This window comes from Colias philodice, chromosome 10 (assembly GCF_061535455.1).
Source record: "Colias philodice isolate Cphi_HAF_F1 chromosome 10, ilColPhil1 Martin Lab GWU primary, whole genome shotgun sequence".
Classification (NCBI taxonomy): domain Eukaryota; kingdom Metazoa; phylum Arthropoda; class Insecta; order Lepidoptera; family Pieridae; genus Colias; species Colias philodice.
Window position 1 is genome coordinate 4,321,720 of NC_143095.1, and position 22,923 is coordinate 4,344,642.

The 22,923-nt window shown below is 31.1% G+C and overlaps 5 protein-coding genes and 1 long non-coding RNA gene across 8 annotated transcripts in view; 4 read left to right on the forward strand and 2 right to left on the reverse strand.

Moving 5' to 3' along the window:
• LOC149485123 (putative carbonic anhydrase 3) overlaps positions 1-22,923 on the reverse strand; it is a 404,335-nt gene that overhangs the window by 361,269 nt on the left and 20,143 nt on the right. The window lies entirely within an intron of this gene.
• qless (decaprenyl diphosphate synthase subunit 1 qless) overlaps positions 1-22,923 on the forward strand; it is an 89,357-nt gene that overhangs the window by 44,183 nt on the left and 22,251 nt on the right. The gene's annotated exons all lie outside the window — the stretch shown is intronic.
• Positions 1-22,923, reverse strand: part of LOC149485140 (uncharacterized) — a 385,709-nt gene that overhangs the window by 20,133 nt on the left and 342,653 nt on the right. The gene's annotated exons all lie outside the window — the stretch shown is intronic.
• On the forward strand, positions 1,893-7,665 carry LOC149485141 (uncharacterized). Of its 2 annotated transcripts, XM_089699883.1 has the most exons (9): positions 1,894-2,082; positions 2,427-2,571; positions 3,518-3,640; positions 4,499-4,682; positions 4,757-4,830; positions 4,909-5,001; positions 5,069-5,571; positions 6,473-6,548; positions 7,013-7,665. In XM_089699883.1, the coding sequence occupies exons 1-9, from the start codon at positions 2,051-2,053 to the stop codon at positions 7,178-7,180; spliced, it is 1,398 nt and encodes a 465-aa protein (XP_089556009.1). In that variant the 5' UTR covers positions 1,894-2,050; the 3' UTR covers positions 7,181-7,665. The 2 variants fall into 2 exon arrangements, with proteins under 2 accessions (XP_089556010.1, XP_089556009.1); XM_089699884.1 differs by lacking the exon at positions 3,518-3,640 and having other exon boundaries at positions 1,893-2,082.
• LOC149485142 (uncharacterized) lies at positions 12,901-21,249 on the forward strand. Its single transcript, XM_089699885.1, has 2 exons — positions 12,901-13,041; positions 19,467-21,249. Exons 1-2 carry the CDS (start codon positions 13,033-13,035, stop codon positions 21,117-21,119), a joined length of 1,662 nt encoding a protein of 553 aa, XP_089556011.1. The 5' UTR covers positions 12,901-13,032; the 3' UTR covers positions 21,120-21,249.
• LOC149485143 (coiled-coil domain-containing protein 12) overlaps positions 22,515-22,923 on the forward strand; it is a 480,484-nt gene continuing 480,075 nt past the window's right edge. For both annotated transcript variants that reach the window (XR_016316194.1, XM_089699966.1), the window contains exon 1: positions 22,515-22,838. Coding sequence is in view for 1 of the 2 variants with exons in the window: in XM_089699966.1 (XP_089556092.1) it covers positions 22,684-22,838 (155 nt within the window). In the remaining variant the exon portion in view is untranslated. The remainder of the gene's footprint in view (positions 22,839-22,923) is intronic.

Consider the following 22,923-nt stretch of genomic DNA (forward strand, 5'->3'; position numbering starts at 1 on the left):
AAAAAGGTGTCGCAATCATACAAGTTTTCTTCGCCATTGAAACTACAGTATTGACAAAATACAATAATATTAATTTCACATTTTGTTGTAATCACTGCTGTAGTGACATACCTTATGTAGTTACTTGATTTTTTAAACTTCCCGAAACAAATTCTACGGCACGTAAACCCTCAGTGCTTTTATATGCTGTGTATAATTTATCAAAAAGTTGCGGTTTACTTTTCTCAAAAATACGAAAGCGAATTCTACCTCGCGTATTGTTGCAGTAGATCAATGATATTTAATTAGAATATCATTGCAGTAGATACAAACAAACTTACAATTCATCAAATTTCCATACCAAGAGAATGAATGCTATTAAGGCTTAGTTTATATGTCAAAATGTTACTAAACTACACACTTAGTAGATATCCCATTTTACAGACTCCCTTTTTAATTTATAGTGGTGAACCGATAATGATTACTGCAGCCAAAACTCACAAATGCAAGTTAGGTAAAAATAAGCAAGCTGTGAATCTTACTTGCTGCTGTTTTTGTAAGGCATTTTTCCAATTTTACTAAACGATGAAAATTAAGAGTTACATTTGACTTACATTGAGTAGAGATCGCTTTTTGCAAAGTTATTTTATTTTCGTCTCTATAAATGAATTAAAGGGCAAATTTCGTATTAATTTTTACGTAAAAAACTAAAGCCACTTTTACAAAAATGAATACTGATTGATATCCATTTGAAAACCGGCATATTTAAACATATAGCAAAAAAATATATAATTAAAAATTACCAATGGTTTCATGATCGAATTTATTATCAAAAACTAGTGTTATTTTTAAATGCCGGGTTTAACTCAATCGCAACAACGTAAAAAGCCTTTGCGGATATTGATCGGTCAGCGACAGGCACGGATGGGACGGACCCTCTGTAAAATGACATGGATTTTAGACAACCTTATAAACTGAAGCGGTTAAAGCACCGAATGATACTTTAAACTTTTTAATGAATCGTTACGCTAAGTATGTTCATGTTCATGAAGATAGTACGAAAAGTTTAAAACTGTTTTATATTTATATTTAATACATGCATGTAAAAATATAAGTTGTACTCCATGATGTATCGAAATGCCATTGAAAGACTGATTTGACCTACCTACTAATTTAATAAAAACATAATGAAATAAAACCAACATACAGTTTTGATACCATTCGATTCATATAATAGATACTCAATCATGGTACCTACTAGTTTTGTTTCCTTTTCATAGATACTTTTCAAAGGTAGGTACTATTAATGGCACTTGATTCAAAATCCGAGGTTCATACCATATTAATAAATTATACATCAATTGAATGTACTCACGTTATAAGAAACCTTCGGAACGCAACGTGATATCGCTGATAATAATATCTACTTACAGATTTGCGTATATATTTGAATCCACTAATAATAATGCATGATACGATTTTTTGCCACAAGTTTGTTTTCATTCTACTATTTATATTTATTTAATTTGTAAGTTTTTTGGTTTTGGTGTATTTGAATTTTTAACTACACCTTAACAAATAGTTTAGCAAAATTGCAAAGTCATACAAGTGTGTTCGAAAAAAGCAAGGCGTAACCATTGTTTTAAAGTTGTAGAGAACATTTCAGTAACAAGAAAATTACAATTTCTTTTTTCATATGTGTACATACAATGTATTGTACTTTGTTTTCAAAATCAAGGAGCGTCATCTCATTATGTTTTGATAAGATCATATTTAGTCAATTTTGATTGCAAACCACTAACATAATATATATCTACTTTTTTAGAAAGACGTTCAAAGCATGTAAAATTTATACAAATTACAATGGAAACGTTTCCTGAAGCGTGCAACTTACACAGTTTATTCAGAAGGAAGGCCATTTCTAAAGGAAAAGTTCACAGTTGTAAACGAATGCCTGCTGAATACATTCGTTTTTTGTTCATTGGTTTAATTTTACTTAATGTAGATTTATATTTGTGAAATGACTTATGAATATTATTTAGTGTATTAGTGTTATTTAATTTTTGTCTAAATGTTTGCTGTATCATCACGTCGATTAAGAAGGTAGTATTTCATGAACTTGTCATAAATTAACGGAGCAGTTACAAATAACAATTAGCATAACAAATAATAACATGTGGTTAAGATTATTGGTCCAAGAAGGGAATAACATCAAGACCTCTGAGGATGTGCCTAAATAAATATGGCTATTTAACCTTTCTTTACACTTCTTTAATTCCAAATCAAATAGAGAATAAGTCACAGTTAGTGACAATGATTTAATTAAATGTCTGTTACTTGCCTCTAGACAGGCGCTTAAGACTTGGAAATATAAGCTAATTATCCACAAAATACCGACTAAAAAATCCAGCCATCAATAGTAGCATTAATACATTTCATCAATTAAGGAGACTCAGTGCTCCCTCGTCAGGATCTGCGCGATTGAGGGCGTTCCAACGTAAACGCGCGGAACAAACGCGGGCAGAAGGCGAGAGGTTGGCGCGCGAACGACGGGAACTCAGAATCAGGGAAAAGTACGAACAACAGAGACAGGTGAAATGTCAATCAACATACCAGTCATTTTATTAAATAACACAAATAATAATTATATAATCGAATAATTGTCTAAACCGGTTATTGAAAGGTAATTCTTATTGAACTCTACCTAAAACTGTTCTCTTTGTAATCTTGCTAAGACTGCAATAACTTCGAGTTGGATAAACGATAGGTTTTGACATTATATAAATATTAATAAAATTAATTAATCAATATTAAGCTTATCCTTATTAAATTTAACAATAGTTACATGTATGAAACAAACTCACGTTTGTACCATCAGGTATTTATGTCTAGTAATTACTCAACCTTAAACAAAACTTACCTCTTTAATCTTCGTGATTTATTTTATTTCAACGATTACTAAGTTCATTAAGTAAATAGAAAAACACTAATACCATCAGTGCAAAATTTTATCGAAGCTATAATCCCTGTCAACCATGCAATAGCTATTCAAATATTAATATAAGATTATGTTATGGTAAACAGTTCCTTGTTATGTGCGCATACTAAATTTTATTGCTTCTTGCGCAAGTACAAACGACGACAAAGAAAATCCTATAACAGCCAATTGTGTATTTTCTTGAAGCGGTAGAGAAAGTTTACACATCACTTAATACAAATAACGTTACGTTACGTGTTTGTGGAAAATTCAAATAGTAAGTAGATCTTCTATATACAATGTAGGCAGGTACCAATAAAGTACAAAAATTGGAAATTGTTTCGATAAAAAGCTAACTGCACGACCCTGAAATTGTTCTGCCCCATTGCCCCATTTACGTTTTTCCTCCTTTGTTCCGTTTCGTTTGTTTACTCGAGTTATAAAAATTAAGATTTGCTCTATCTACTCTACCCTTGCATATTGAACGAATGATATACAATAAGCTGATGTAGATCAGTTGAAATTATACTATATTTATAAATTATAAGATTATAAGTACAGGCACGAGAAGAACTGGCGTCATACGAGCCCTGGGGGCGCGCTGGAGCCGGCGCCCCAAACTCTCAAGGAGTTCGCTTTTCCGACCTTCGCGCTCGCGGCATCTATCCTGATGATGAACTTAAGGTTAGCCAATTATAGTTATTGAATATTAAAATTTAATCAATTTTCATCAAACCGCGATTTGTAGCTTAAAAATATACACGTAACCTTAAGGTTCGTTAACACCATTGACCATTGTTATTTAATTCTTACAAAAGTGTTGATTGGCCGATTGGAGTTACGTGGATGATCAATTATTTTTTCACATCGGCACAGAGGTTTTAACAGACCTCCGGCGAAATTTTAGCTTTGGGCAGTCACGCATTGTAACATATATCAGATAAAAGAGATAGAAGATATCTGTAGAAGGTAAAGGGTCAATCACGTTGCATCGTGCCACATCTGAGTGACGTAACGAGGATGATTAAAGTGTGCTAATAGCCCGGTCCTGGCATTCAGGCGTGGAAGCGTGTAATTTGTTGTTGTTTTATATTTATTGCGTCGCAGACTTAATTTTCGACACATGGCAGACTTGATTTCGTATTTCGAAATTCCCAATGCTGCCAAATTTAATGTTGCGTTAACGATTATTATAGAATATGCAAATAAAATTAATTTTAAATTAATATTAAATTTTTAAATGTCAATAAATTAATAGATTCTCATATTGCATTAACGCCCAAGGATAAAAATTACAAAGGTTAAAATGCAAACGGAGTAAGATTTTAAAGAAGTGCACTTGTTTTTATATCTTATGCTTTCTACTACTCTATCATAGATAACACTTGTTCTTGTAACACGTCTTGATATCATTGTATCAAGTTGCATTCCATTGAATGCAGTACCTCTAACATAGAACAATTTATTGATATTACCCATTGTGACTATTGTACTCACATATCGCATTGATCGATGAAAAAGTTTAATATGTACTTATTATAGGGAATTTCTCTGTTTGAGACTTGTCAACGCTGGTCATCACCCCAACGTAGATATCACCAGACCCCTCTACGTCTCCGCGAAGATCCGCAACTGTGTTACGCAGAAAATCTGAGGAAATCTGTAGATAATGATATTCGATATAAGCAAACACCAAACCAGCAGCAAGCATATAAAGAAATTTTAGGTAATTTTGATTTATTTTTAGATGAAGTGATTCCTATTTTTAAATATTTAATTCGATAATTATACCAATTACAGATAATTTAGTCGACCAAAGAAAGAAAGCTATTAAAGAGGAAATTCTACAAGAATTAGAATTCGAGCGTAAATTGGTAATTAGATTCATTGTAAGCTTTTGTAAGTATATTTAGGTACAATAAAATCAATAAGTTAATAGTTGTGCTTTTCAGAATGCTCTTGAAGGTCCGTGGGGAAAGCCTGGACCTGGAGGAAAGATTTGGAGGAATCCTCGAAATGTAGGACTAAATTTCTCTAAGTCTATGGTAAGACTAGTTTAAACTACCTGTTTTCTACTGTTATAAGATATAAATTTACTAAATATATTTTTAGGGATGGACAGATAATGAAATATTTAATAAAATAAGAGGAGACCAAAGACGAAGCAAAAGATCTTCACTTACTTTACCGGATGTAAAGAGGGCTGATGATTATTCAAATCTAGTTGCGCTTGAAAAAGAAAATGTGGTACCCCATAGAGAAAAATTACCACAAATAAACAAACATTCGAGCAAATCGAAAAACTGTTCTTCAGACGAAAGGCGAAAAGTCGAAAGGGAGAAAGAATTAATTCAGTGTTACGGGAAGAATGCGAAAGCAAAACAAAATTCATCGAAACAAAAATTTGTGAAAAGGTTATCGAACGGGGAAAGGGTTGAGAAGCGAATTGAAGATATCGGTGATTCCGTGAATGATAAAAAATTGACGCCTGAAGAAACAATTTTGCGAGTAACTGGTGGTATAGAGCTTGTCCCACTTTTGGCGCGGCGTAGGCGCGTCGGTGCTCGTACACTGCCTTCTAGTGACGTCACACGACCTCCACATGAGTCATGCCAGTACGTAACATATCAATTACCTTTTGACCCACCCTTACTTTCTTACATTCTTCGACAAATAGGCCCTTCATTTAATTTTGTTATCAGTTTTGTCTTTATATTTGTATTTCGCTGCATGTAGACAAGAAAGATGGATTAGAGCAGATAACTTTTATGTAGATAGATAATAATGATATTAAACCTACATAAACCTTAAACATTAAATTTGGATAAACTTTGTTGTTTACAATTTTTGATCTTTAACATGAATAAAAATTTACATTTATGTCTTCAAGTAGCTTCAAGTACATAGTTCAATTAATATGTTTGTACAGAAAATAGTAATAGAAATTTAACTGCAAAATTTACTAAAATTACTCTTATTAAAATGTTCATGAAACGCAATGCATTGCGATCTGAAATTAATCGATTTTTGGGTCAACATTTTAGGTTAGTAGGTAACGCAAATTTCCAATAACCTTACACGGATGTTTTATGATTGTGTAATACTGTATAGTGTATACATTTCTATTTTCTACTTGGTTATTCAAATACTTTCTCACCATATTACTAGATTAGCAATTAAGAGCTCGGATTTAAAACAAGAAAGACGACTGAGCATTAAAAACACATAATAGTATCGTATTCATAACCTCTTTATGGACCTACATCAGTCTGCTGCGATGTCACTTTCCATTCTAATCAATTGCCATTAATGAAGACGTATTTTTTTAATTACATAACACATATGGCCCATTCTGACCTTTGGCATTAAATACAAAGATTATCGTATAGCTTTAGGCACTTTTATCTACAGATTAATAGGGTATAAAATTATTCTAAGGGTATAAACAAAACTTGAGCAAGATTCAAAACAAAACATCTTACAAAATAATTATTAACTTATGAGTATTAATCATAGATGGAGAGAAATAAGGACGGATGACTATTTGAGGCAGTTGAAGCAACAAATGCGAGTTAAATCTCAACAAAAGGAGGTATATTATTATGTTTTACTTTATAAGAAGTCACATAAGTAATTAATTTTAACAGCTTGTAGTAATAATGAGGCAATAGAACGAAAAAAAATAGAACATAGTTTCACAATCCATAATTTATTTAAATTTATATTCAATTGAAACATATTTAGTTAATACATAGAGGCCTACTTCAAGATAAATGATTGTTATTGATTTCATTTTTAGAATTACACCAAACATTCAATATAGCGTTTTCAACGTACGTTATCTTGTTTGAAACTAAAACATACAAACCTGGTTTTAGTTTCAAAACTACATGAACTCGATTTTATTTATATATGATTGTATGTATGATCCTTACTCTATATTTTTCCATTATAAAGATGCATCATAATTGTTATCATGTATCGCAGTCGCTATCATTAATAAACTACCACTATACCAACCGGGTCATTATCCAAATATAACATATAAATTTACAGGAGAGCCGTCGTAATTCAGCTGAAAGTGTAAAGCAGCATCACGCAACCTGGTCCTCCTTGTGGGGTCGGCCGGGTCACGGGGCACCCCAACTGCGAGGGAGATACGCTCGTAGCAACTTAGCGCAACTGCTATATGTACCACCGCTCACTGATAAGATACAAATTTAATTACAAAATGTATTGAGATTTTTATCACCAAAGATATTTTATGTTCCTATGTTTGAGTACTGATTTTAATGATAATTGTGCTTTTACAATTTTAAGTTTATATATACCTAAATATTTTCAAGTGTATTCATTTATAATATTAATGTAGAGGAATTCGTTAGTTTGTGAAACTATCATAACTTAAATAACAATTTTAAGTAGCATTTTCGATGCACAATATGTAAAATCTTTCGAGTTGATGAATTAATTTGTTTTTTAATTAAAAATATATCTGATAGGAATGTTTTAGTGATGCACTTAATTTATGACAATGAATTCTAAAATCTTTCTCTCACTTACTGTCTAGAGAAAGATGTTATTTGTTTGTATCAAATATTATAATTTCCTGTACACATTATCATAATCATCACATTATATGTATATCATTTATGTTAAATAATTTGAAATATACTGTTTACTTCCAAGAATTATGGAATAAATGTTTAATTTACAGCAATCCTGCTTATTTAAACTTAGATTTATATACAGTTTTAATTCAACACTCGCATATGATACCATAACATATACATTAACACACACATAGAAATGCAGCTGCAAGTTCATTGCACTCTATTAACAAAAGACAATCTAATTTGAATTTAAGATCAGTCATCTATTATGATACATTCAATATCTATTATTACCGACATAAGAGCTGATTAGTACACGATTGTAGCTCTTTGTTAGTCGCCCTTGAACTTAGGAGTTACTGGATATACCTTGCGTAATGCATTTTGGGTATGCCGCATTAATGCATCCAAATGTTGCAATGCTGATGACATGATATCACATTTGGTGTTCAATATATGTTTAATATATTCCTATTTTATCAATTGTTATCAAATTAAGTATGAATATAATCTAATGTTGGTTGACCTTAAATACAAATAAAAATACCAATCAAATAAAAAATGACATTGGCGATGATGAATAACTAATGATTGTATTGTAAAAGATACCCTATCTCTTACAACCATTTTCAGCTTATTTGACAAAATATAAATGCTCATTTCACCTGCGTCAGAATTATGAATTAAACTTGGCCACGATATCATCGTTATTCTGAATGACCCGCTTATTTTGAACATGTGAGATAAAAAAAAAAACTATTAAGCACAATACCTAAGTACCAAACATAACAAGCATTATTCTCTCTTGTGAGGCAAATTTAAATAAAGATAAGATACTAATCTTAAGTTCTAAATTAAATTCCATTGTTTTTGACAGCTCGTGTGATTATGAAAAAATACAACGTACAATCTACGATTCAAACATGTTAATTTGTAAGAACGTCGAATTTGAACCATAGCTGCAACAAATTTAAAGAAAGCATAGTGTTTTGTACGTTTTTCGTTTCCTTACCCATATTTCAACACGATGGACATTCCACAAAAGTTAAGGCATTAAATAACACACGCTGTAGGTGTCGCAGTGTCTAATAATCAGTCAAGTGTTAGCAAACAGACAAACCCATAATTAAACAGCTATCTTTCGAGACGTCGATGCTACGTGGTGAAATTTTTTTAAACAAACAGAGATGCGTAAGAATATGTAAATGAAGTGGAGAAAGCTGTAATGACGAAATAGCCATAAAGCGGTAAAAACTTGACATCTTAGCGGAGGGCGTGGCGTCGTCATCGGATTTAATTTCAATCATTTGTCGGGGTGCTACAAAGTGTTTACGCGTCTCTGCATGTTACATAACATGCATTGAATACCCACGTACGAGTGAACTGACATTAAAGTGCTTGTGGAATGTACGTGGATATTATTTTATTACAATCTCATTGAACTATGCGATCAGTGATTTTACATAGCATACCACGAAAACTATTCTGTAATATTATATACTAAGTTTCGTTTCGTGGAAAATGCTTTTGTAATGTAAAATTATTTATTCGAACTCAATTAAATAATTATTAGCTAGTTTATAGATAAGACATGTTAAAGTCACTTTAAAATAATGCACCCTACAAAATAAAAAAAACATCAAGAGTTGCGCATATGCTTAGTACTTCATTCTTCTCTATGAATGATTTGTTAATAACTTGATACTTGTTTGTATCTAATATTAATGTCAACAATGAACAGACTTGACCGCTTAATAAGTAGGTATTTGCATCTAATGAAGTTTTGACGTAATCACAAACATAAACAACCTAATATCTTGTTACTATGCAATGTGTATATTGTAATTATCGTGTCACTTATTTGACCCTAGTTAAGCTGACAATCAAAGTGAGTGACAAAGGCTCTGTGGTCATTGTTTGCTGATATATTACTAAAATAACTCAACACGACTGGTTTCTCTTTGATTAATAGCCGCATTGTCCAGACATGTGATGAAACATAAATATCATATAGAAAGCATGCATATTATACATAATAAATATTATAGAAAACATGTTTTAATTAATTTTATTATACTCGATTTATACAGAAATCTAGACAATATTTAATAATATATAGACATTATTTAATAATAGATAATATTCCTTCAATTTTTTTTTGCCATAAGACGAGATTCAAATATTTTTTAAAACAAGATGCCTATCTCGTTTACGCAACTCGGGAAATATTAAAAAAATCTTGTCAAACAGACTCGTTTCATAATATAAAGATGGATTTAATAAATTGTGTGAAATATTTCTATTGCTACTGACATTTCGTTTCCTTGACTGCACATAGTTGAAACACAAGTTTATGAGAAAGTCCATAGACCTCAGGGAGAGCAGACCGGTTGAAGCTTTGACCTTAGCTTCAGTCATTGTTTATCACCCAATAGTGGATCTTACTCTCATATTTCAATGTAAATGTTATCTTTAAACTTTTGCCTGTATTTAGATAAAAGCACTTTCATTTGTATTTTTCACTTTTATTATATTTCATAAGTCCTTTCAAAGTATAATGAATATATAAAGATTAATATCTAAAATATATAGATAGTTCTAAAGATTAAAAATAATTTAAGAATTTTACTATAAATAAACATATCCTTCAAAGTGCCTTACGTCATGTTGAATTTCAAACGAGACGCGTTGAAATCTTTTGCTTCCACAAACCGTTTGTTTACATTTACACTATAATTTAAATAGAAATCTTTCACATTACAAGTTGATTTGAATATACTTTTTAGAAACAAAACATATTGGAAAGTATTTCGCTTGTGACAATGGCATAACAATAAACGAACAACGCGTAATACATCGGATGGTAATTTTAACAAAATTGAGAGTTCATTCATGTTCATATGAGTACACTACAGCGTATTGGCGAGGCGTGCCAAATGTTATTGACAGGAATTACGTATTCTCAATTCTCGTGATCACGTAACTTTCGCCAGAAAGATCGGTAATAATTTCGTGATTGATAAATTCCTACTAAATTGTAAATTGTCGCGTAATAATGAATTTTAAAATTATTGCATTTTTTACACATTTATAATGCTCTTATTATTTAAGTAATTGATCTGTTTTACGAAATGCATTTCAATTTAAAAGTTGAATAAAATTAAGTTACTAAGTAAGTAAATAAATCGAAATACAAGTACAAAACACAAATTGTATGAAAATGTTAATTGGCTATATATGAGTAGAAATACAAAAAAATATAAGTTGCTAAATATTAGGTATATAATAATATAAGGTAATAATAACGATGAATGAATTGAAAATCCTTAATTGTATAAGAAATAAAAAACGTAAATGCAAACAATACAGTTTAAATAAAAAAAAGGTAGCGATTTTTACCAGGCAACCCAAATGATGATGGAATTAGATATGCTTAATAGAACTTCTTCTACAAAATTTATATTATTCATTGACTCTACTTTCTTTACCTTTGCTGCAGTAATTGTAGCAGAAATAGTTAACAAAGTGCTTATAGACGCAGTTACTTTGCTCTACATTTGTATTATGAGTTTATGATCATATAGACCGGGAGATACTGACACAAAATTTCGAGTCATTTGTAACAAGGATGGCGGTTCTACAGGGGTCTTAGTACGCAATGACAAAAAGAAAAATGATGGTGTGAACGCTGGTACCGGTGTCTTAGTCGCGTGGGCGTTTGTCGAACTCGTCGGAAAAATAGCGAAAGTCAAACGATTTGTAACACAAAAATTTTAGAATTTACCGATAGCCCATAAAAAAGTAGTAGGCGGTAGTGTCATGCCATACTTTTCCGGTGTGACTTACAGCCCGCCATACCGACGCGAATGTGTTGATTTAAATAAAACAATCATTCAACCATTTGTACCAGGCTAACTTTTGCACAGGTAACTATCGTCGTGCAGCCATTTACGAAAATCGCCATGCCATACTTTTCGGACGATTCCAAATGGTCGCCATACCGCCGAAAATCTGCAAAAAATTTTTATTTCGCCAAACTTTTTGTACCAGTATTGCATTTGGATTTTTGGAGAGTATTTGATAAAATGTGACCATTATTATATTTGCCATACTACACATTGTAGGGGGAAAAAGTGCCGTTATATGTACTTGAAAACTTAATTTATTATTAATTTATATAAGTGAGGATTTCCAACACTTAGATCTTTGAAATTTTGTATTTATATTTGTTGATCCTCAAACTTACAGGAAAAATAAGTGCCATACTGTTACAAATCGTTTGACTTTCGCTATTTTCCGACGAGTTCGACTAACGCCCACGCGACTAAGCCGCCGGTACCAGCGTTCACGCCATCGTTTTTCTTTTTGTCATTGCGTACTAAGACCCCTGTAGAACCGCCATCCTGTTACAAATGACTCGAAATTTTGTGTCAGTATCTCCCGGTCTAATAATAGTTAGGTATATAATAATTTAACTATATATAATATTATTATCTTCTGCATTTAAATTTTAATATTTTCTCTATGTTGACTTCGAATATCTCAATAAATTTAATAACATTTATTTCTTAAATAAGTCAATAATGAATTAAAACGAACTTAAAAAATACTAATATTCTAAATACTTTTTATTTATCTTTACTGATTTCCATTGGAAGTATACACACTCGAAAATATACAAATAATATAATATTAGGAATGTTATTGACAGAAAATTTCCATTCCACACATGTAATGCAATGTTATACATATTAGATTACAAGGTTTTCTAATATTATTATAATAAAATGAATTTTAAGCATGATTTAATGAAATGTGTTAATTAATTATATTGAGCAAAGGATAGATTTCGAAAATTGCAATCGGATTCAATATTTTAATATGTATGCATGCATACCTTCCAACTGGATGTTATGAAGAAACTTATTAATAGTAATTTCTTTAACTATTGGACTAACCTTACCAACAATACCTTTTAACAATAATAAGTTCACTACCTACTACACAAATCATTTGCTAAGTATGTACTATCTATTCTCATCAAACGTTTATTGGACCAACAACTATTGGACCAACCTTACCAACAAAACCTTCAAATAATAATAAGTTCACTACCTACTACACAAATCAGTTACTAAGTACTGCCTATTTTCATAAAACGTTCCTAAATTTATATATATACACTACTGGATCATAACTGCTGAAACCATCTCAAGTTCAAACAACATTGAAAACCGCACAAAACGATCATTCTCATGTAACACTGAAACGATTACCGACATTCACTGAATGGTTTAGTAAACAGTAATTTGAATGGTATCACAACATCCTTAAAATCGGATGTCATGTTGGCGGGGGTCGTGGAGAGGCTCGGAGCCCCACAGTTGACAGTGGCACTGCATCGAAGCCGCTAGCTTGCACGGTGTTTAAATTCTGGTGAAGTGTGTGACCCTCGGCGACACAATGCGTTTAGTGAGTACACGTGTTTTTTATCGAATAATTTATTAATCAATGGTTGTGGGTTGGAAATACTAATTTGATAGTGTGGTGCACGAAAAATTTTAACACCGAATCTTCAGTAAGGTAATTTAATATGTAAATTATAGAATTACCTATGCACATATTATGTGTATGGTTTTTTTGTAATTTTTAAATATTATATTAATAAAACAAAATAGCAAACGATTTCAGTTTTATTCAGACCAAAAATTAAAACGAATTAAAAAAAAATAACACACGAATAATTATATTATTTACGTACGATATAAATATTTATACTTATGTACAGGAATTTTTTACATAGAAATAATATTTTTTTTCTACTTTAATATTCAAGATAAAAGCAAATAAAATAATGTAAACAATATCTATAATAATTTATTTCACTTATTCAATTCGCTTATTAACAAACTATTATTTTAATCTATAAATTCATCAATGCTTTCTATATTTAATAGCATGCGACTGTTTTATGCATATTATACAATAGCAAATAAATTAAAATAAGTTATTGCAAAAAGTGCGCTTTCTCCCATATTACGTAAAGCGCATGCGTGCTGATGCGATCTGCGCGTTTACAAGTTTGTCGGAAGAGCGTATTAAGGATTCTAAAGATGTTCGCTTGCTTGTGTTATGACGCCAAACTTGCAGAGAAACTATGAAACCGGCATAAATGAAAGCTCTCGTTATTTTATTCGTCTACATTTCATAAACATTGTTATTTAATCTCACAGAAGCGTAAGTTTTGATGATATGCTATAAAATTCAACACGCAAACTCGACACTAATTTTATCTTAATTTCTATTATATCTTTAATGAGTTATGGTGCGTTAAAGCATTTAGTTGGCGATTAAAAATCAATGATTTAATCAAAGGATCTTATGTAACAACATGCACTAAAACTTAACGGTGTTAAGTTCTACACTTAGTTAATTAAAGGCGATCCGAGATACGCGTTATCTTCATAATTTTAATTAGAGATTGATTATGTTAAATTTTCAATTTGGGAAACCAAACCAGTTTTGTAAATGGGTTCACATGATATAAGCATAAGATGGTTCATTTAAATGGTAAATCTCAATAATTTTATTCCGTTACGACACTCGTACGAGGAAGTGAAATGGCGATGAACATGTTAAAAACTATCCGCGAATTATCATTTCTATTATGCAATAAAACCAGAATGCGTTATTATAGAGAATAATCGTAAAGATTTATCTGTTTTTGTGTTTAAAACTTTTTATTTCGATTCTATATTAAAAATCAGATCGTGTAATACTAATAGGTCAAGATGTTTATATTAAAAAAAAAACAAAATTCCTTATAAGAAAGCCGCTACAATATTTAAAGTTACGACTGAGATAAGTAGGTGTAGGTATGACCCTTTGTTTAGAATATCAGCATTAATTTAAATAGCAAAATATGAATACATAATGGTGTACAATAGGTAGAGACTAGAGACGTTTTTCTCTGAGTAACATATGTATTAACATTTTTATGTTTCTGATTACTTAACTACCGATAAATGGTAACAAATTAAACAAATTTGAAATAAATTTCTGTTTCAAATTAAAGTTTAACAACTATGAAATGCATTAGTACTGGATTTCACGTCGTGAGACAGTGAAAGCAGTAAGATAAGCAATTTTGATCATCAAATCTTTCTCACGATGAATACATATTATAAACTATACAGTTCTTAATTTTATACTTTTTATATTAACTATTATTACATATTCTCTAACTCATTGTTACAGTTATCTAAAATGCAAATATACTTCGTAAAATACATAATTATATTATTTTTAAAATATCTTATCATTGAAGCATGTTCTTATTGATGACTCAATTTTTTTACCACAAAAGTGTGCCAATAATCTATCCAATCAAATTTATAAAATGCATTGATACCTGATAGTGCTTCTTTAGTGGGTCATATCATATATCATAATTTTATCGACTCATTTAATACGTTACACAACTTGAAAAAATTGACACACATCAAATAAATTTGTCCCAAATTATTAGTAAACAAAGTAATTAATGACTTCCATTAAAAATTCCATATTTATTATATGTTACACACTAAATAAATATAATCTAATTACTAATAAATTAAAATATATTAAATGCTACAATTATTGTCCAATTTATGTAATTTAAAAGTGTTCAGAATCATTAGCGCAATCGTGGGAAGCTTTATCGAATAAACGCTTTGAGGCAATTTCGTTAATAACATTAATAAAGTAGGTACTCGATGCAATCGTTGGTGTGAACTGAGAGGAACAACGTACCTATTCGATAATATAACTTTATTATATTGCTAACAATGAAAAACTACGGTTATCAAAAAAAGTATAATAAAGCTCTTACTTGCCACTCTTACTTTTTTAATTAAGACTGACTGAGTATGCATTCATACACTTATTTAGACTTCCTTAATTTAAGCTACATTACCGACCATAAATTGCAATGCAAATGCAATGCAGTAACTCATTTTTATTGATATGCTGACCATCCGCATCGGTAAAATAGGATATTTAAGTAATTGTTTTATGATTTGAAGAAAAAACAAAAAGATAATCACATTAACAACTTAAAAGTCATCAAAACGAAACTGTTATAGATACGAAAACACCTAATGAAGACAGGGACACGGTAGTTTTAGATAACAATATAATTGAGTTCAGTTCAAGTGCTACAAAATATTACATTTAAACCTTTTATATAATAATTATAGACTAGAAACAATGCGTATTCACGAATGAGATAATTTTATTATTGTTTAATGAGGTGTTGCAAACCATGTGATGGTTATAGCGTATCTAAAGCAGTAATGAGGAGCTTTTGTGAAACATTACCCAATTTATTTTCTCATCGTACATAAGCATACTTTGTTGCATTCTTGCATTATGTTTATGACCCAAAACAAGTTAAATGTGTGACAATATCTTTATTGCTTTTGATTTTAATCTAACAAGAGTCTTTTCATTTTTTCGATACACCATTGCATAATTTAATCGGCTAATCTTTTATTATTTTAGGAATAACAAGGCGAATATAGCTCCTCGCATTTTAGTTTTTAACCAAACATCTGCATGCGTACGGTATGCGTATCTAATACCCTAATATACTGTTACAATCATATTCCAATCTACCAGTTAATGCTGTCTAATGTCTGAAACAATAAATAACTTCTAAATACATCACACGTGTAAATTTTGGAATTTATAACATTTTTACGTGTTCATTACCGTAACATAACATCAGATTTATCTGAATACGAATAAACTTACGTAAGCATACATAATTCATAACACGTTAATAAAGAAAATAAGAGTAAATTATACTCAAGCTGATAGAAATCTAAATGGGCATTAATGACAGTTTTAAATAAAGAAATTAAATGTCCATTATAATTGTCGGCAACATATTAATACATACATACTTATCTCAATGTTCTTCTTTTTATATGTTTCAACTTTTGTTGAAAACAATTTTTAGACAAAATCGGGGGATGTTTTTGTTAATAAATTCTGATGGTCAATTTTTTAATCTAAAAACAGTAGTGATTCTAGAAGTTTAATATAGTGAGTTAATTGGTTTGAATTTAAAATTAATTTATTCATATATTGAGACGTATTTCGTAAATAGTGTAAATGTTTATGAAATTAAAATTAACATAATGCAACACATGTTATTAATGCCATGGACGATGGTTGATTAATTAATTTGATACAAACAAAGAATCAACTACTAATATAACGAGTAACGACCTACATGACATACTACGACACTTATAGCTTCAATATGATCTTCGGGTAGAAAGGGTTAAAGCGCAAAGATAATTAATTATATTTCATTGCTATACTTACTTATATCCACTATTGCTACATATTCAATTTAGCAATATTTTGAGACTTTTTCATGTTCTTATACTATAGAGATTAATTAATTAATGAATCGGTGGTAAATGTTAAAACTATATTAACGATTCAAAAGTGCTTCTAGAAGTCTTATTGAATAAATGAATGTTTGAGTTTCAGTTAGAATTTTATTTTGAACGTTTATTGGATGCACTGTATGTACTTTTGAAAATATTCGAGCAATATAAAGCTACAACTTAGTAGTAGGTATATTAGTGACATTCCCCATCGCCCTGAGGTCACAAGAAAGTTCTCGTAGAGTCAATCAGGTACTATATGTTTACCTATAGAGTGAATGGACTTTAAGCTAGGCATATATTTTCATTTGAACTACTATAACCTATAGGACGTAATTCTTGCAAAATAATAATGCTTCTGGGGATTCAGAAATCAATAAATAAATGATAGACTCTAGCATAGATGCACTATTTATTTATAAAGATTTAATAATGTTTTATGTTATAATATTTTTCAAAGAGCAGTTAATCAGAGTAGGTAACAGTGTGCGAAATCCGACGTAACGAAACTAATCTATAGGTACTCTAGCTATTGAAAGAGAAATTCCTTACTATTGACAATACTGTTATGTAATTACGTACTATTGTGCACATATAAATGGCACCGATGTCACTTGTTTGGCTAATACTTATACAATGCGATCAATGACTACACAGTATGAACTCTAGACCTTATATTGATGTCGCTGTAGTACAGTAATTACTCTAATAAGCTTGACATTTATGCGTTATCACACAATCTACATATCGAATCAGCAGCGCGCGCTTTCTTTATAGTTAACCGCAATCCTTAAATAATTATGATAAACGACATAATATATCTAAAATTCAGACAATTTATCTATAGATACATAATATGTATTTAGGTACCTACTCCGTACATTCCACTAACGTTTAATAAATTACACTTGAACGTTTAAGCCGTAACTGAACAATAAATTAGTTATGCTTATCATAAATCTTAACATTATGCTTACAGTCTTTTATGAGCAATATTTGGTAACAATTTTATCAATTTACATCTCCAAACCAAGTCGCATTTAAACTCTCATGTGTCATTGTAGTGAAAGCTGTATCATATCATCGTATACTGAAATGAAATAAAAAACGAATACCAAAATAAATCATTCGGAATGGCACTTATTGTTTCATAAGTATGGTCCACGTGCGTTACGTGCGTTAAACATCAATCGATCATCACATCTCAGTGGTCATCTTATGCGTGACTTCGCTTGCATAACGCGGTCCGATACGAAGTTTATTATAGCATAGGGTCATTTATTTTGTTGCGAACATGACCCAAATTAATACTTAATTCAAACCTTTGCCTGGTATAAAAATGCTGTCACAGTGGTATTAAAAAGATACGCATAACTTTAACTAATTAATTGACCTGACAACACACACTGTCGAAGAATGTTTTCACATTTTATTTGTACCTTTCAACACAGCAAGTGTTACAAAAATAGATTTGCGTGTATAATAAAATATTTTCTTTTGCTAACTTTTGCTTTAATTATACTTAGTTTAATACATTATGATGTTTTTTGTCCCCGTCTGACGTTTTTTAATTTGAAACCGGAACATTTGCATTCTGTGACCGGAACGACTTGCAATTTCGTAGTTTGAGCACCAGCATGCATAGCGCTTGCTAGACACGTTTCAGACGGATCTTTTGATACATGTTGGTAACAGTTTACTTATGTAATTTTTCTTTTTAAGCTCTAATTATATCAGCCTTCTGAACTCAACGACTACTATTCAAATATAGTCGTTTTAATTTGAGGGTTCACTTCAAAGATCGTGACTTAACGTGTGTTGGAACTTGGAAGTAGAGAAAGCGTCATTTTGTTGTTGAATCATCTCATATAATATAAGGAGACATCCATCCACTAAAAAACGTACTCTATAACGTAGTATATTATTATTAGTCTGTGCTATAACTGTCGATACTTTTACTAATTTACACGATTTAGATCAAGCTTGAGGGCTTGTTCCCGAGGGAAGGTGGAGGATTCAATGTTTGAACATTTTATTTTTGCTATATAGGATAAGAATAGTTAAGAATCTAATATATATATTATAAAGGTGAAAGTTTGTAAGGATGTATAGATGTATGGATGTTTGTTACTCTTTCACGTAAAAACTACTGAACCGATTACAATGAAATTTAGCACACATATAGAGGGTAACTTGGATTAACACATAGGATAGTTTTTATCCCGGAAATCCCACGGGAACGGGAACTATGCGGGTTTTCCTTTACAAACGCGGGCGAAGCCGCGGGCGAAAATCTAGTATTATACTAAAGCACTTATTAAGAAATATTATGTTTAAAGCGATATACAAAAATAATAACAAAAAAATACATGTTATCTATAAATAATGTTTAAAGTGTTATTAGGAATAATAATTCAACTCATTGACATTAAACAGTTTTATTCTTTTTTTCAGGTACTTTTGTTATCAATTGTACTGGCATGTGGTGCAGCTCAAGAAAGATTTACGACTGATGCAGTAAATGATAAATTAAATAATGTAGAGCCAAATCCATCCGTTCGCCTCGACCCCTACATTCGTAAAGCATTATTGAAGGCACTCAGCGAGTTGGAAGAAAGCACAAATGTTAACGACGCAGAAACGACGGATCCAACGTCTTCTTCAAGTGCCGAAACATCCAGCTCTAATCAAGATGCTGGCCAACCTCGAGTAAGCGAAAATATACAAATTCACTCATTTGTAGTCAATGGTCAAGAAGCTTTCAAAAACAACTCAAACACAGCGCCAACGTTGTTAGATAATAAGATATCTATACTTAGCACAACTGTTGGCAATGTTGAAAATTATGTAACTGCAACTCTGCCAACGCAAACTCCATTCAAGGAAATTTTTCAAGCGAAAGAAACTGGAGTGAACCTGCAGCAAATAAGAAGTATATCGAATACACCAAAATCGAATTTTATTAGTAATCAGTTTAATAAATACACGACACCAAAATCCCGATTAATATCAACCACTTCAGCAACAACAACAACCACAACAACAACAACTCCTAAACCAACTCATGATGAAGATGGAGTCAATATCGAAGAAGTCGACAAACGTGATGTACAAGTTTATCAAGCACCTTTAGTTGCAGCGTTTACTGTACACCAAGACGCACAGGGAGTTCCAAAAAAAGTTATTCCCATTTATCAACAGACCAACATCAATAACCAAGAACTAGTCAAAGGTGTTTCCAATATTATATCTCCGCAAGGTTCTGAAGATGTACCGAAATTTTCGTCTAATGATTATATTTCTCATCAACTTACATTACAAAAGCAACTTGAGGAAAAGCAAAGAATTTTAGAAGAACAACTGAGATTTCTTCAGTTTCAACAGAGGCAACAAGAGGAACTATTGAGAAAACAGCACTTTTTGCTTCAGCAAAAGGAAGCGCAAAGGCAACAACTTTTATTTTTAGAACAAGAGCAATTAAAAAGACAGCGTAATGAACAACAAAATGGTTCCCAGAATAATATACAACAAGTGCCTTTCATAAACAATGCGGGAATTAATTCACAAGCTAATTCTCAGATAACTATTCAGCCAAGTGTTTCATTCGATCAAAACCAAAATTTATTAGCTAATCAACAACAATTACCTAGCAGAGAGGCTGTCGATTTTCTCATTCATCTTCGTAATCAACAGCAAGAACAATTTCCTCTACAAAGCAATCACCTTCCACAAGGCATAACTAACTTTTTACAACCCAGTCAATCTCAGCAATTTGTTCAAAACCAAAATATACAGCCACCAAAGCAAGGAAACCGTGTGTTCCGTCATGAAAGTGGTGTTGGAAATTTAGGTTTTAATAATCCCAACTATAACAGATTCAATACATACAATCCTGTGCAATCAAACGGTTTCTTTCTGAATCAGCAAAACCAATATAACTCTGATAATGAATTAAAGCAGCTGTTATTTCAAACTGGACTGAATGGCAGAGCACACGAAGATCTTAATATAGTAACAAAGGTTTTGTCACTCAATCACGGCGTTCCCATCAACAACAGTGTTTCTAACAGGCTTGTTTTCGACAGTAGACGACATGTTCGGCCGTGATTTATGTAGGTTGTTTTCTTGCCAAGTTGCCAATGATTATAATATTATGCAGAAAATGAATACTTTGATTTAAGTACTAATTGAATATTAGTTACCCAATAGAAGATCATTGCTATAATAAAAGAGAACAGTCGATGATATTTCTCTGCATAATTTGATTTGCCTATATATGCGTATATAAGTAATATACCTACTTTTTAGTCCTATAGTCTAATGAATAAACATAATTTATACAAATTTAAAATCTAAGAGGTTGATATGTTGGGTATTAAAACAATTATACCTATTTTAAATATAGGGACGGAATAAATATGATCCTTCGTAATTTATGTACTCAAAGACGTTTTTTGTATGTAGTAGGTAATAGATAAGGAATTGTATTTTAGTTTAGTTTTAAAATGTATTAACACGGTAAATGTATTTTATTATTTATTTTATCCAATAAGGACAATCTTGTATTTGCCATAATTACTAGATTATATTTTGTTACTCAAAGATAATGAGCGGCCAACGGATACTTGTTTCCATTGTATTAAAATTGAATTAAAATATCAAAGAATATTTTAGCGTTTGATGACAGTTTTGTACAAAATTATTGGTATAAGTATTTAGATTGAATAATTATCTAAACTTACTTAAAACTTAATAAGTAAAGTACTTAATGAAATAGTTCTATATTGCATTTGTACAAAATTCCTTGATTTAAAAATAAAAAATAAAAAAAACATTTCTGATTTTTAATTTCCCTGTATTGAAATATACAAATTATAATTTAAAAAAGACGCTAAACTGCTATATGCTAATAAGAGTATGAATAAGAGCTTAATGAGAGTATAACGTCTTTGAACGTAGCACGTACTAACGTTCTACTAAGTAACCGAATATTCATATTCAAAAATAATGCTTCTAAAGATGACGATATTTGCGATATGTAGTTGATAGAAAAAAAAAATAATTTGGCCCACAGACCAATAAAACACAGAGACATAGTTACCTTCTTATTGTGACTTTTTTTAAATAAATGTCAGGGTGTGGGCAGGACCAAGGGCAGGTTAAGGACTTAAGGTTTACTCAGGTTTACAACAAGCACGGATTGCAAGTTTATTGTATACTTCATAAAATTTTTCATAAAGTATTTGCGTTTAAACTTTCATCGTTAAATCAGGCATTAGAAATAATTTCTTAATAATATTGTTTATGTATGCTTAGATCTTAAGCGGGAACATACATGGCGCTACTTTGGCAACTTTTGCGCGTCAAACTGTGAATGGCTACTCTTTCGTGAATGACGATGCCCATTCACAAACATCACTTACATTGATGTTGTCATTGTCAATGTGACAGTTGAAATTTCATGGTAATCGTGCTGTCAAATGTCAAGTGTCACGACTTACGCGTGTTTACACTTTTACAGTCTTTACCTGATGAGCTATTTGCTTGATTTATGAAATTAAACGATTTAACTTAATTCTTTATATGTTTGCATTAAACTAATATAGTTTATATGATAGCTGTCATGTATTCTTTTAAAAAGCTTTAAATATTCAACTGTGTGACAAAAAATATGGTTGTTTTGGATACCATGGAAGGCGTAGGAAGCCTAGAAGAAGAAGCACTAAAGAGAAAAGAACGACTAAAGAACTTAAAACGTAAAAACCCCAGTGGAGAAAATGCAGCGACCGCATCATCAAATAATGAAACATCAGCTGTCCTACCTAAGTAAGTTTTGATATAGCTTTTTATAACCAAGCGTTAGTGGTACCTATATATTTATAACTAGCTGCTCCGCGCGGTTTCACCCCCG